Source organism: Cebus imitator, unplaced genomic scaffold (genome assembly GCF_001604975.1).
Source record: "Cebus imitator isolate Cc_AM_T3 unplaced genomic scaffold, Cebus_imitator-1.0 Scaffold75, whole genome shotgun sequence".
Classification (NCBI taxonomy): domain Eukaryota; kingdom Metazoa; phylum Chordata; class Mammalia; order Primates; family Cebidae; genus Cebus; species Cebus imitator.
This window is the reverse complement of record NW_016107390.1, coordinates 1,126,377-1,141,294: the sequence shown is the minus strand read 5'-3', so window position 1 is coordinate 1,141,294 and position 14,918 is coordinate 1,126,377. Positions and strand designations below refer to the sequence as shown.

Here is a 14,918-nt window from a genome sequence, read left to right as displayed (position 1 = left end):
GGGGTTTCACCGTGTTGACCAGGATGGTCTCGATCTCTTGACCTTGTGATCCACCCGCCTCGGCCTCCCAAAGTGCTGGGATTACAGGCTTGAGCCACCGCGCCCGGCTTGACTTTTTTCCTTCTTAAAGGAGAATTATTAGAGTTTGTTTAAAAATTTTTTTTCAGATGCTGAAACCTAGAAGTCAGCATCTTAACAAGTAGTGCAGCTGACTTTTGGTGCAGGTGGTCCACATTTATTAAGTTACTGCTTTAGGTGTTTTATGTTCTTTCTGTGGGTAGGGTTAGATCACAGAGCCGCATACCCAGGTCACATTCTTTTAGTAACCATCAGAATCATCTCCAGTGAATTATACTTTAATGGTATGTTTTTTATTTTTGTCTTTGGTCAGACTAATGACATTTATTTGGCTATAGTCCCCCTCTGCGGAAACAGCTTTGTTGGTGATGTGGTTACTTTGCTTTGTGTCAACTTTGTAAGGCCCCATGTTTTAATTTTCTCTTAGGCTGAGACAGGTGGTTCACGAAGTCAGGAGTTCAAGACCAGCCTAGCCAACATGGTGAAACCCCATCTCTACTAAAAATACACACACACAAAAAAAAATTAGCCTGGTGTGATGGTGCATGCCTGTAATCTCAGCTACTCCAGAGGCTGAGGCAGGAGAATTGCTTGAACCTGGAGGCAGAGGCTGCAGTGAGCCAAGACTGCACCATTGCACTCTAGCCTGGGTGACAGAGTGAGACTCTGTCTCAAAAAAGAATTAAAACATTGTCACTTAAGGAATGAATATATTTCATTTATCAGATTTTGAGAATTAGCCAGCCCATGATATTTTTCTTTTGCCTTATTGTTCTTGAGAAACTCAATAGTTAAATACTTAACCGCTATGTCTTTATATTAGTCTTCATGGTTAATATACTTGATTTCTCCTTTTTCTTGGCTTTGTTTTCAATTTTTATTTTATACTTATTTCATTTTAATAGTCTTGTTTTAAAAGCTATTACAAAGGGTGTTTTGATAGTTTTTTGTGAACATTCATATTAAGCCACTGTTAATAAGCCTCTTGAAAGCTATCATATTTTAAAACAGAATAATTCCCATGAATCTTTCTTATTTATGTATTTATTTATTGAGACAAGGTCTTGTTCTGTCACCCAGGCTGTAGTGCAGAGGTGTGATCATGGCTTACTGCAGCCTCGAACTCCTGAGCTCAAGCTGTTCTCTTACCCCAGCCTCCCTAGTAGCTAGAACTACAGATGCATGCCACTGCAGCTGGCTAATAAAAAAATAAAATAAAATAAAAATTAAAAAAAACTGTAGAGATGGAGTCTTGCTGTATTGCCCAGGCTGGTCTTGAACTCCTGGCCTCAGGCAACCCTCCTGCCTTGGCTTCCCATAATGTTGGGATTGCAGGCATGAGCCACCATGCCCAGCCCTTGTAGATCTATTTGGTAACTGTATCCTAAAGAGCCTTCCAGAATTCTAGTGAGTGCAACTGATTGCCTTATTGGGGGAGATTCTTAATGTTAGATTTTAAATACTAAGAAGATTTTGTCAGTGCTAGCAGATAGAGTTTATGTTAGACTACGCTTTCTGATTGTTTACCTGGTCAGAGCTACTTCTTAAATCTGTGTACAAAAACATAATAAAACTGCTATCTATACAGATTTTCTGTGTGAGCTGTAGGCTTAGAAAAGGTAGTCCCTGAGTTGAATAGGCATTGTTATTACTTGTCCTAAATACTTTACATTTTATTTTACTTTTTACCGTTCTCCTGCTCTCTAGGTACTTTGACTGCTGTGGAAAGTTTCCTGACTGTACATTCAGGGCCTGAGGTTGGTTTTTCTGTTTGTCTTGTGTTGTTTCAAGTTAATATTAAAAATATTTTGGAAATGATACATGTGTCTTAAAACATATTTAGACTAATTTGTAAAATATTTATAATTTTTAATGTGTGAAAGTCACCATGTTTAATTTTTAAAAAGATACTAAGTTAACAAAATTACTTTGACTTATAATTTATTTTATTTTGTAAGAAGTACATTGGTTCAATCTGGAAAAGCGGGGCAACTTGAAGCAAAGGCAGGAAGACTCCCAGCTGGGAGGGAGCTCCCAGGTCACAGACAGGCGATGCACAGCTGTTACGTTCAGAAACAAGAAGGAGAAAAGCACTTGTTAGAAACCCAGCTCAACCCATTTAAACCAGCAAAACAAAAAAGAATCTATTGGTTCATGTAATCAAATGTCTGCAAGTAAATAATATGGCAGGATCTAGGTGTTCAAATGATATTGTCTGAACTCTTTTTTTTCCCCTCATTTCTCTCTTTTTATCCCTTTTGTTTCTTCTACTATTATGTAGGCTCTGGACAGAGCAGGAAAGGTACTGGCAGCCCCAAATATTCTTTGTCATAAAGGTTCATGATTTCTTGGGAAGAGCTACCAGAGTTACATGTCAAACGATAGAGAAGATTAGTCATTTTGCTCATTCTTAAGCCAGCTGATGTGACCTGGGGTAATATAGTATGAACCTGGAAAATCTGAGACAAGTTTCAGTTAACTGAGAAAGTTAGGCTGGGCTCGGTGGCTTACATCTTTAATCCTAGCACTTTCAAAGGCCAAGGCACGTGGATCACCTGAGGTCAGGAGTTTGAGACCAGCCTGGCCAACATGGTGAAACCCCATCTCTACCAAAAATACAAAAAATTAGCCGAGCGTGGTGGCAGGTACCTGTAATCTCAGCTACTCCAGAGGCTGAGGCAGGAGAATCGCTTGAACCTGGGAAGTGGAAGCTGCGGTGAGCTGAGATTGCACCACTGCACTCTAGGCTGGGTGGCAAAGCGAGACTCCATCTCAAAAAAAAAAAAGTTTATTTTGCCAAGGTTGAGGATGCACCCTTCCTGTGACACAACCTCAGGAAGTCCTGATGACATGTGCCCGAGGTGGTAGGGGGACACAGCTTGGTTTTATACATTTTAGGGAAACATGAGACATTAATCAGTATATAAGAAGTACATTGGTTCAATCTGGAAAAGCGGGACAACTTGAAGCAAAGGCAGGGAGACTCCCAGTGGGGAGGGAGCTTCCAGGTTACAGACAGGTGATGCACAATATTACATTCTTTTGAGTTTCAGATTAGCCTTTCCAAAGGAGGCAATTAGATATGCATCTATCTCAGTGAGCAGAGGAGTGACTTTGAATAGAATGGGAGGGAGGTTTGCCCTAAGCAGTCCTAGCTAGAGTCTTCCTAGTGATTTTGGGGGGCCCAAGATATTTTCCTTTCACAAGGGTAATCAGAATCAGTCTATGAATCAATTTTTTTTTTTTTTTTTGAGATGGGGTCTCGCTCTGTTGCCCAGGTGGAAGTGCAGTGGCATGATCTTGGCTCACTGCAACCTCTGCATCCTGAGTTCAAGTGATTCTCCTGCCTCAGCATCCTGTGCACCCAGGTGCACACCCCCACTCCTGGGTACAATTTTTTAAGTATAAATGAAAAAGCTTAAGAGAAGAAGGATAAGGAGTAGCTGCAGAACAACAGTCTAGTGCCAGACCTGGGCAACCTGTCAGGAAATTTGTTGATACTACCTTAAAATATGTCAGAATCTGATGATTTTTACCACTTCCCTTGTTACCACCCTGTTCTTGCTACCACCTGTTGTACAGTCTGTGCTCGACATAACAGTCACTCTGATCCTTTTCAGACATAACCTAGACCATGCCACTCCTCAGCTCAGAATTTTTAGTGGCTCCTTGTTGCATGCAGAAAGAAAGCCGGAGTCCTTACCTTAGTGCGGATGGTTGTAATGATCTGGCCCCAGTTACCTCTCCAGCCTTCTGTCCCGCATTTTGCCCATATGTGTTCCCCATTGACACTGACTTCTGCTGCTTTCCTTAAACACACCTGCGCACTTCTGCCTTAGGGCTTTTTTGCTGGCTGTTTCCTTTGCCTGCAAACGGTTCTCCCAGATATTTGCATGACTCACTCCCTCACCACCTTCAGGTCTTTTCTGAAATATCACTTTCCTAATTGAAGCTTACCCTGACCATCCTGTTTAAAATTGCAAACCAACTCCCTTGCCTAGCACTACCAGTTCATTTTATCTGCTGCCTTTTTCTTTTTTGCTGTAGTATTTCCCACCTTCTAAATTCTATATATTTTCTGTTGGCTTTATCACTCCCTCTAAATGTGAGCACCACAAAAGGAGGGATCTTTCTCTGTTTAATTCACTGAACACCTAGAACAGTGCTGGTCGCATAATAGCATCTCCATAATTGTTGAATGAATTCAATGGACAAGGCTAGCATAGCTTTGATTTCCAAACCTTACAAGAACAATTCCGTAATGGAAAAGTTTGGTCTAGTCTCATAGGAACATAGATGTAAAAATCCTAAACAAAATTTAGTAAATTAAAACTAGTGATGGGCTGGGCGTGGTGCTCACGCCTGTAATCCCAGCACTTTGAGAGGCTGAGATGGGCGGATCACCCGAGGTCAGGAGTTCGAGACCAGCCTGGCCAACATGGTGAAACCCCATCTCTAAAAAAAAAAAAAAAAAAAAAAAAAAAAACTAGTGATATATACACAGAATAATATTTTTTGACCAAATTGGTTTTAGAGCAGGAATACAAGGTTTAACACTATAATCTCTGTAATTCACCTGATGATCAGGCTAAAGTTAGAAAATTATATGATCATGTCAGTAGATAGAGCAAAGGCTTTTGATAAAACGTATCTATTCATGATGAAATTTTACAGCAACCTAACAATAGAAGGGAAGATTTCTTTTTTTAAAAAAAGCTGTAGCAACCTGGGTGTGGTGGTGTGCACCAGTAGTCTCAGCTACTTGGAGGTTGAGGCAGGGATAGCTTGAGCCCAGGAGTTCAAGGCTGCAGTAAGCTATGATCACCTTGAAGTATTGGAATTCGAGTATGAATTAACACCAAGACAAAAGTATGCCAAATTGCAGGGCCTTTTATTGCCGGCGACCACAGAGGGCTCACGTCTCTCCAACCTGTGGCGTCAAACTCAGGGAGAGCAGGGTTTTTAAGCTGAAAAACCACATCCTGGTTTTAGGACCCAAAGGGTGTGGAGCGGGGATGGGGATGAAGGGCTTCAGACATTCCGAGGGCTAGTGGATTCTGTAAATCAGGAGAGGAGGGTGAGGGGGGCTCCGGACATTCCAAGGGCCAGGGGACTTTTGTCACTCCGATTGTTACTTAAGTGGTTTACAGAAGTCAAGATAAACATTAGTTTACCCATTATCTGGGTAGGGTGAAAATTACAGACCTTAGTTACTTATTACAAGTCACAGGGGCCAAGATGGCGTTAGCCTGGACTGCTTACTCTGGTACTGATAAGAAAAGGTAAGCAGCTTTACATAGTGGGCATTTTTCAGAGCAGGCTAGCAGCTTTATTGACAGAAGCCAAACATAGCTTTATCTTATAAAATGGCGTTGCTCAGGTTCTGGCTCTAGGCCAGCTACAGCACAATATCACAACATCACTATATTCTAGCCTGGGTATCAGAACAAGAGACCCATCTCTTTAAAACAAAAACTGTAAGAAATGTGACACCCAATGTTTAACATTAAAATGTTTTGCTCTGGCATCAGGAATAGGACACAGATGCCAACTCTCATTACTTCAGCCAGATCCTAGCCAGGAATAAGGCAGGAAAACAGAAATTAACTGCAAATAGATGAGAAAGGAAGAAACAAAACTTTTCTATAGATATAACCGTGAATGTAGAAAATAAAAAGGATCTACAGATAACATTAGAATTAATAGAAGAGTTTTGTGAATTGCTGGAAAAACTCATTTCCAAACAAGGTCACTTTCTGAGCTGCTGGGGGTCAGGACTTCAACATATCAAGTTCTGATTTTGGGTGGGGCTGCAGTTCAGCTCGTAACAGTGTCTTTCTGGGAATGTGTCCATTTCACCTAGGTTATCTAATTTGTTGGCATACACTTGTTCATGGTATTCCTTTATACTCCTTTTTATTTCTGTAAGGTTGGTAATAATGTTCCCTCTTTTATTCCTGATTTTAGTAGTTTCGATTTTCTTTCTCTTTTTTTTCGGTCTGTCTAGCTAAAATTTGTCAGTTTTGTTGACCTCTTCAAAGAACCAACTTTTGGTTTTGTTGATTTTTCTATCCTGTTTCATTTATTTCCACAATAGTGTTTATTTTTCCTGGATATAAAATTAATATAAAAATCAGCTGTATTTCTGTATGCCCACTACAGTTAGAAGGTGATTATTTTTGTAAAAAAGACCATTTATGTTAGCATTAAGTAAATCAAGTACCTAAGAATGAGTAATAGAAAGTGTACAAGATTTCTGTGAAGAAAACGATAAACCTTTATTGAGGGCCCAGAAAAAGACACAAATTGAAGGATCCACCATATTCATGGATTAAAATATGAATCCATTTTGTAGTTGTAAATTTTCTTCAAAGTTGTTGATAATTTCATATAGTTCCCATCAAAATATCACAGACAAGTTTTGTTTGTTTTGTTTTGTTTTGGTGTGCATCTTGACAAGCTGCACATGTATATCGAAACTCAAAGGGCTGAGAGTAGGTAAGATATTCCTGAAAGAGAATAAGGCAGAAAGACACGCTTGGGTACCAAGACCTGTTATTAAGTCAATGTAAACCCTTGATTTATGCTGAAGGGCTTTTCCTACCATTTTAATTTTCTTTTTACAAATCCACTTTTATTTGTATCTATTTACTTTTCATCCTTGTGGAGTACATCATCTCAGGGCTTCTATGTCTAGTGGCCTCAGTGGGAAGGTTGCTTTGGAATTAGGCACAAATTGTGCCACTGTTTCTGTGGGCACATGTTACCTTTCCCCACATTACTCTGGTTTTGTTTGGTTTGCTGCTAAGAGTCAGTATTATTCTTGGTACACATAAGCACATCTCCTGCCCAAATCAAATCTCATTTTATCTCAGCCATACATACCTTCAATTTTAAGAAGAGCTGTGTCCTCCCTTTGGTTCTGGAGACCCCACTGATAGCAAAAATAGCCTTGGACCACAGCTTTCCAGACATGTTTGTCTTTTAGAACTCTTCCTCCCAGCAGGCCTCCAAAGGCTTCGAGATGGCAGAAATAGCAAGGGGGTTTTCAGTAGATGATGCTGGGAGAATTGAGTATCTACATGGAGAAAAAATGAAATTGGATTCATACTTTTGCACCCTGTACAAAAATCAAGTTTAGATGGATTCTGGATGCTCTCACCATTGGTAATGACTTCTACAAAAAGACAATGAGTCTTTAAATATAATGAAAAAGTGTTACATTTGTGTACATTTAAAATTGAGAATGTTTCTCAAAAGACATGGTTAAGAAAGTCAAAAGGCTAGCTGCAGTGTAGGAGTTATTTACAACACATGATAAACCCTAATGTCATAATTTTGAGCATAAGAAGCCAAATGCTAAATAATAAATCATGCTTGATTACATTTCTTTAAAGTTTAGAAACAGGCAAAACTAATTGTATTGTTTAGGGATGAATGCTTAGGTGGCTAAATGCTACTCAGATTGAGTAGATTAACAAATTGAACCTTTACGACTTTTAGTTCTTATGTTATACTTTTAATAAAATTGAAGAAATAAATCTGTACCAAAATGAAAGTTAGATTTGGTATCTCTGCTTTTCAGTATCATCAAAGCTAAGATAGGAAAACCTGAATCTTTGGATAGTTTAATTTTTTCTCTTATTTTGTTTATTAACAATGAAAGGTTCCTTCATATCTGCCTCACAGATATCCCTCCTTGAAAATCTTGTGACAGAATTAGTTGTGAATCTTTCTAAATTACTCTGTTCACCTAAATAAACAACATAGAGGGAAGCATATAATACAATTATGTACAGTCAAAATAATAAATGACGTTTAAATATTCATGAAAGAAAATAAAAGGCCCACCTAGAAGTTAGATAAAGAAACGTCAGTGATAGGCCAGGCATGGTGGCTCACACCTATAATCCCAGTACTTTGAGAGGCTGAGATGGGCGGATCACCCGAGGTCAGGAGTTCAAGGCCAGCCTGGCCAACATGGTGAAACCGCATTTCTAAAAATACAAAAATTAGCTGAGCTTGGTGGCAATTGCCTGTAATCCCAGCTACTTGGGAGGCTGAGGCAGGAGAATCACTTGAACCTGGGAGGCAGAGGTTGCAGTGAGCCAGGATGGTGCCACTGCACTCCAGCCTGGGCGACAAGAGCGAGACTTTGTCTCAAAAAAAAAAAAAAGATCAGCACTGTGGCAGTAGGTTCAGAGGTCATGTCCTTTCCTGGGCTCTCCTCTCAGCCACTCATTTCTCAGGGGAAGCTGTAAAGAATAGTGGGAGAATAGAAAGCCTGAGAGCTCAAAGTCTCATGAAAGGATAAAAAATAAGTGAGTAAATGAGAGTCTGGGTATGAACAAGCAAATACTAAGGACTGTGTACTGGCTGTGTTACCAAAAAGAAATCAAGGGATTGAGGAAAGAAAATATAAATCATATTAGTGAACTTTAAATTTAAAAAAAAATTACTTTACCAAGACTTCTGTAGGAAGACAGATCTATAACTTTGGGCTAGAAGAAGAGGTTTTGGAGGTAGATGGGGAACCAGGTGTAACAGGATGGAGAGATGTGCACTGCACAGTGTATGTATGCATAAATGTGCATGTGGACATATCCTGAAATGATGAGGAATTTGTGTAGGACAGAGGATTAGGGTGGCTATTCCTGCAGATCATATGGGGCAGAAAAAAAAAGGATTAGAGTGGCTGATCTTGAAGGAATATGGTCAATTAGGTGAGTAAAACTGATGATGTAAAACTAAGTAACTTATTACAGAGTATAAAGAATTTTAGGAGGGGAGAAGAAAAGACTTATTTTGGTATAAATACTGAATATGATCAAGCTAATAATGAATGTTACTACTGCCTAGCTGGTCATGAAAATCCACCTCAAGGTGATTAAATAAGGGATTCTATCTTGTCCAAATATAAGTGAAATGTTGTTTGTAACAATTATAAGATACTTGGCTTCACGTTTTAGTAACTACCCCTTAAGACATGTTTCTTTTAACTCTTGAAATATTTTATCAGGGATTGAGCTTTCATGATGGTACCTGGAAGTCAGCAATTTATGGTTTTGGAGATCAGAATAGTTTGAAAAAACTGCGACATGCATCAAATTTGAAACCTGTCCCATTCGTTGGTCCAAAATTGAAGAGAAGGTATATTAACTTAAAATCCATTTTTTAATATATCTAATCTGTTATTCAGTTGGCTATTAATAAAGTACGTTACGAAGAAAAGGGTGGAGACTATTTTGTAGTAAGTTCAGAATTGTTTTCAAAGATAAATAAGATATAATTAATATATTACCATAAGCTTAAGTACTTCATATATAATTTGAATCCTAGGAAATAAGTGAATTTTATGATGACTTTTCACTATCTATATAGAAATTAACTGTCAACTACATTTTATGTCATAACTTTTTTTTCTCTTTTAAAAATTTATTTTAGTTTAGTTTTACACTGCAGGACATATATGAGAACTTTAGATATTTGAATTTAGAGGTGGGCTGTTAAAGTTAGCATTCTTTTTTTTTTTTTTTTTTTTTTTTTTTTTTTTTTTTTTTTTTTTTTTTTTTTTTTTTTTTTTGAGACAGAGTCTCTCTTTGTTGCCCAGGCTGGTCTCAAACTTCTGGCCTTAAGTGATCCTCCTGCCTTGGCCTCCCAAAGTGCTGGGATTACAGGCATGAGCCACTATAATCTGCCACTGATTTGCTTATTCAGACATTTACTAAAGTTGTGGACACCATAATTGAAGGAAATGCAAAATAGTCATAGATCTGCCTTACAGGTGGCCAATTTCTTACTGTCGGGAACTCAAAAGTTATTCCATTCCTTTTATGGGATCTGATGTGTCTGTTGTAAGGAGGACTCAACGTTACTTGTATGAAAATTTAGAGGAATCACCAGTAAGTATATATGGTTTATTTATCAATAAAGAATATTCTGTGTTTGTTACAGTTCCCCTATCTGTTCAATGTAGGATATTTTTGTTTATAAGGCAGAAAAAGGAAGAGCTAAATAATACATGTTTCATGCTCTGGAAATATACAGAATCATTAGGGTAGAACATTTTGTATTTTATAGCCTTGCCCTGTGATTCAGACCTGGCTGCTGAATAACTTTTTAATGTAACACAATAACAGCAAATTCAATACAGGAAACCCTGGTGTCATTAAGCACCCCAAAATCCCTGTTTAGCGTTTCAGTTGCTAGAAACTCTTGCTCGTGGAGATGTCTGGAACTTTCTCTCTCCCTTCTCTCCTTGCCATGTCTGGAGTGCCGTCCTGCTTCTTTTGGTGAGGAAAGTAATTGCTTTCATTGCCGAGAATTCAAGAGGAAACTGTATTTCAAGTTAAAAGGTGGAGGGCATTTTCTCATAGAAGGGGTTGTAAGTAGGGTCTGCATTCTGTAGCATATGATTGCTAAACTCAGATATATTATGGGTGACATAGATTTTTCTGTCCAAGTAGGGGAAGGTAATTACCATTTGTAAACAATTTCTTTAAAAAGTAGGGTACCAAATAAAAAAAAGTAGGCTACCGTACTTCCTGTTCACCGGGTCTAACAAACAAAACAAACGAAACTCGGCTCCCAACACCTGGTTTCCGAACCAGGTTTCAGAACATGATGCATTTGTAAAGGGGAAGAGAAAGGTACAGATAGCTAACATTCTTGTATGACTTGGTCTGAAATGTAGGGAGTCATGTTCTAACTTTGTATTCTGAATCTAGGTTCAATATGCTGCTTATGTAACTGTGGGAGGCATCACCTCTGTTATTAAGCTGATGTTTGCAGGACTTTTCTTTTTATTCTTTGTGAGGTTTGGAATTGGAAGGCAACTTCTCATAAAAGTAAGTAAGATTTTATGAAATTAGATCTTTAGAAGTGTTTTCCATGTGTTTTTTAAAAAAATCACTGAAAGTGTTTTTGTTTTTGTTTTTCCTTTAGTTCCCATGGTTGTTCTCCTTTGGCTATTTTTCAAAACAAGGCCCAACACAAAAACAGGTAATCCTTTCTTTTGTGTTCAGATCACTAAAATAATATTTTTCTTTTGTTTTTACTTTTCCTCAGTGCAGTGACAGTACCATCGAAGACTTGATAGGGCACTGTGTTTCAGACAGTCTTTTAAATTCTTTATGTAAATTAGATTATTGCTCCGTGCTTAAATTATGACAGGATATTCTGGCAGATAAAATAATGTTTTCGTCTATTGAAAATGTCTCATTTGGAATAGAATAGTTGGTTTCACTATGTTCCAGGAGGAAATGACGTATTTATTCAACGCACCCTTTGCCTTCTTTCACAGATGGACGCCGCATCATTTACGTTGACATTCTTTGGTCAAGGATACGGTCAAGGCATTGGTACTGATAAGAACAAACCAAATATCAAAATTTGTACTCAGGTGAAAGGACCAGGTATTTCACATATCACTTAAGAATGCTGAGAAAAAAGAAAAAAAAAAGAATGCTTTGGGAGTTTTATACTCTCAAGCTATAAAGTAGAATGCCATTACAATATATTCTTTTTAAAGCTTAATTGTTTTAGAAATACATTTGTACAAATTTAAAATTATTCTGTCGAAGACAAACTTTGATATAATCCAATTTTATTAGTGCATCCTTCCCTCTGGCTTTTTTTTGAATATGATTCAATAATTCAGAATGGCAAATTTTAATTAGTATTAATAAGAAAAGGGATTGGTTGATATTAACCTGTTTGAGTCTCATATGCAAGTAGTATAATTATAACATCAGTCAAATGTGTGGTCTAGGATTTCATCTTTTTTTAGATGGAGTCTCGCTCTGTAGCCCAGGCTGGAGTGCAGTGGCGTGATCTCGCTCACTGCAACCTCCACCTCCCTGGTCCCGGTTCAAGCAATTCTCCTACCTCAGCCTCCCAAGTAGCTGGGATTTCAGGCACCAGCCACCATGCTCTGCTAATTTTTGAATTTTTTAGTAGTGATGGGGTTTCGCCACGTTGGCCAGTCTTGTCTTGAACTCTTGACCTCGTGATCCGCCTGTCTCAGCCTCCCAAAGTGCTGGGATTACAGGTGTGAGCCACCGTGCCAAGCCTAGGATTTCTTTAGTGTCTCTGAATACCCTGACATTGTTTGGAAAATGTATGCAAACTTGCACTTTTCAAGGGACGGAAATGGCTTCTGATAGGTGGTTAAAAGAATGTTCCCAAAAACGTTCAAGAACTTGTGCTGTAAGTTTTAGAGAACTATGCAGAGACAGACAGGTCCACTTGTGAATTATAGTATAATTACTGTCATCCCTGATAGGTCGAAGGTTCTTATTTTTTATTGAGACGGGGGTCTCACTATGTTGCTTAGGCTGCGCTCAAGCAGTCCTCCTGACTCAGCCTTCTGAAGTGTTGGGATTACAGGCATGAACTGCCATGCCTGGCCCACGGGGGATTTTAATCAAGCCAGATGACAGTGTATTTCCATCTTGCCCTTTTTTCAAATTCCCACCTGGCTTTTGAAGGTAAGTTGACTGTATTTTCATTATTTGACAGGATTATAAATGCTAATGTTCCATTTGTTTATAAACTTTTTTTAAACTTTAGTCAGTTGTTTAAGAAAAAATTGAGAGGGTTTTTTTTGTTAGTTGTTTTTAAGTGAAGTGTATGAATACAGATAGGGATCCGCTCAGTGGAGTAGTAGAGAAACAAAAAGCCGAGCTTCATTGGCTTTTTATCAGTTATTATCAAGAAGCAGTGCAGTGCAGTGGTGAGAGTGTGAACTCTGGAACCAGATGCCTGGGTGTGATTCTGACTTAATCACTACGTGTTAGTTTGGACAAGTCACTTAACCTGTCTCTGTGGGATGAAAAGAGTATTGACCTTATATAATTGTTATGAAAATTAAGTGAGTTTGATAGATTTAAAGCACTTAGTACAGCTCCTAACGCTTAACAAGTAATATAGAAATGTTATTTTTATTAAGTGACCAGAGTGTCTATCGAAAAAAATCTGTACACCTAGAGTTAGATATAAAATCTACCATTTGATGTTTGATGTTGTTGAATGGATACTTCATGAATGCTTTCTTTTTCCTTGATCAACTGTTTCTGCAGAGGCTGGCTATGTGGCTACCCCCATAGCCATGGTTCAGGCAGCCGTGACTCTTCTAAACGATGCTTCTGATCTGCCTAAGGCGTGAGTTTGGTTTTCTTTTAATTAGAAGATACCTTTTTTATCTGTGTTATATTTTAGCTTATTTTGATTTGATTTTCAGGCTTTGGGTCTGCACATAAGCATTTATAGTTCAGTTCTTTTGATCCAAAATATAGTTAAATTAGAACTGTGAGAAGGAGAGCTTCTTACCAGCCCACAGCTGGTCAGAGGAACAAACGAGGAGGTAAATGAGAGGAGACAGAAAAGTTTGAGAACTGTAAGTTAACTTTAGCTCCTTGTAAAAACAGCTCAAGTCCAGAGTCAGTCAGTCGAAAATGGCCGCTGTTGTTAGATCGTGTTACTAGGAGCCTCTAATCAGTGCTGAACTGTACCCCGCTGGCAGTGGCATCCCTGACTGACACCGGCGTCAATGGAATCATGGGATCCTGGCTAGATGATTATCAGACCTACTGTCTTACTGGAGCATTTAGCTGTCACGCTAAAACTAGGCCAGCTTTTCAAATGAGCATAGGCCTGCTGCTGAGAAGTAAATCAGGCGTGACCTAAAATGGGATTAATAATAAAAGAAGTTGTATATAGTGAAACCTAATTAAATTTTTAAAATACTTATGTTCCCTTTGAAAATATTTAGCATTTACGAATGTTAGCTATTATATTTTTAAGAACTTATTTTTCATCCAATTTAAGTTCCGTTTAGACTTTAATAATAATTGATTACCTAAGTTTATTCCATTCATGTCTTTCTTTAATCCCCCTGAGTCTGAGGACTGTCTTTAGAAACAGCAGCAGTTCTTCAGGGTGATGACACCTAGTGTGCCCCTTGAACACACGCATAGTATGGAAACAGCATTGCCAGGAATGGAACCCATCTAGACAGCGTTGGCTGTGGTGCCAGTTTCTCCTGACTCATATTGATTGGGCTGATTTTAGGAATGGAATCAAAGGTAGCCATGATTAGCATGAAGACTCGGGTTTTCATGAATTCTGTAGCAATTTGATAGCGAGGCCGATCAAATAGGAGATGACTGGAGAGGAGCTGTGTGCACTGTTTTCTCTTGTTATTGTTTTACAGGGGCGGGGTCTTCACACCTGGAGCAGCTTTCTGCAAAACAAAGTTGATTGACAGACTCAACAAACATGGTATTGAGTTTAGTGTCATTAGCAGCTCTGAAGTCTAAACATTTGAAGAATTAACTGAAGTCATAAAGTCCACGAATTAACAGCTTCTCTATTTGATATTTGAAATTATTCTGTAAGCCTCTCTAACTATATGTGGAAACGTTTGTCAAATCTAAAATATTAAAAGCAGGAAATTGTCCTAGCTTATGCTAAATTTGAAATCTCAGCTGATTCTGTGATTTTATTGCTTATGAGGGAGAACTCACATTTGACATATTTTTTTCATTGTGTTCCTGGTAGATGTCTGTGAATGAGCTGGCAGGTCTAATGAGGGAGGAGGTGTCCCAGGCTGTGTTGTCAGCAGCATTGCTCATTGTGGGTGCGCAGACCAGCGTTAGTGCAGGGCAGTAACTGCTGCTCGCATCGCTGCAGGGTGAAGGAATCTCACCTTCCGTGTTTCTCTACGTGCTGTCTTGAGCCTTTGCTAAATGAAACTACACTTTTTCCTATTTTTGCCTAGTTTTTCACCTATCTACAGTGATTATGGACGGTTACCTAAGTTGGAAAATCCAGGGTTATCA

General features: G+C 38.6%; 1 protein-coding gene across 2 annotated transcripts in view; it reads left to right on the top strand.

The window, feature by feature from the left end:
• The window catches only part of SCCPDH (saccharopine dehydrogenase (putative)), a 32,996-nt gene extending 18,078 nt beyond the window's left edge, over positions 1-14,918 (top strand). For both annotated transcript variants that reach the window (XM_017532079.2, XM_017532078.2), the window contains 8 exons: positions 1,786-1,835; positions 9,098-9,228; positions 9,863-9,980; positions 10,806-10,925; positions 11,023-11,079; positions 11,381-11,492; positions 13,158-13,239; positions 14,291-14,918. In XM_017532079.2, coding sequence (XP_017387568.1) covers positions 1,786-1,835; positions 9,098-9,228; positions 9,863-9,980; positions 10,806-10,925; positions 11,023-11,079; positions 11,381-11,492; positions 13,158-13,239; positions 14,291-14,396 — 776 coding nt within the window. In that variant the 3' untranslated portion in view covers positions 14,397-14,918. The remainder of the gene's footprint in view (positions 1-1,785; positions 1,836-9,097; positions 9,229-9,862; positions 9,981-10,805; positions 10,926-11,022; positions 11,080-11,380; positions 11,493-13,157; positions 13,240-14,290) is intronic.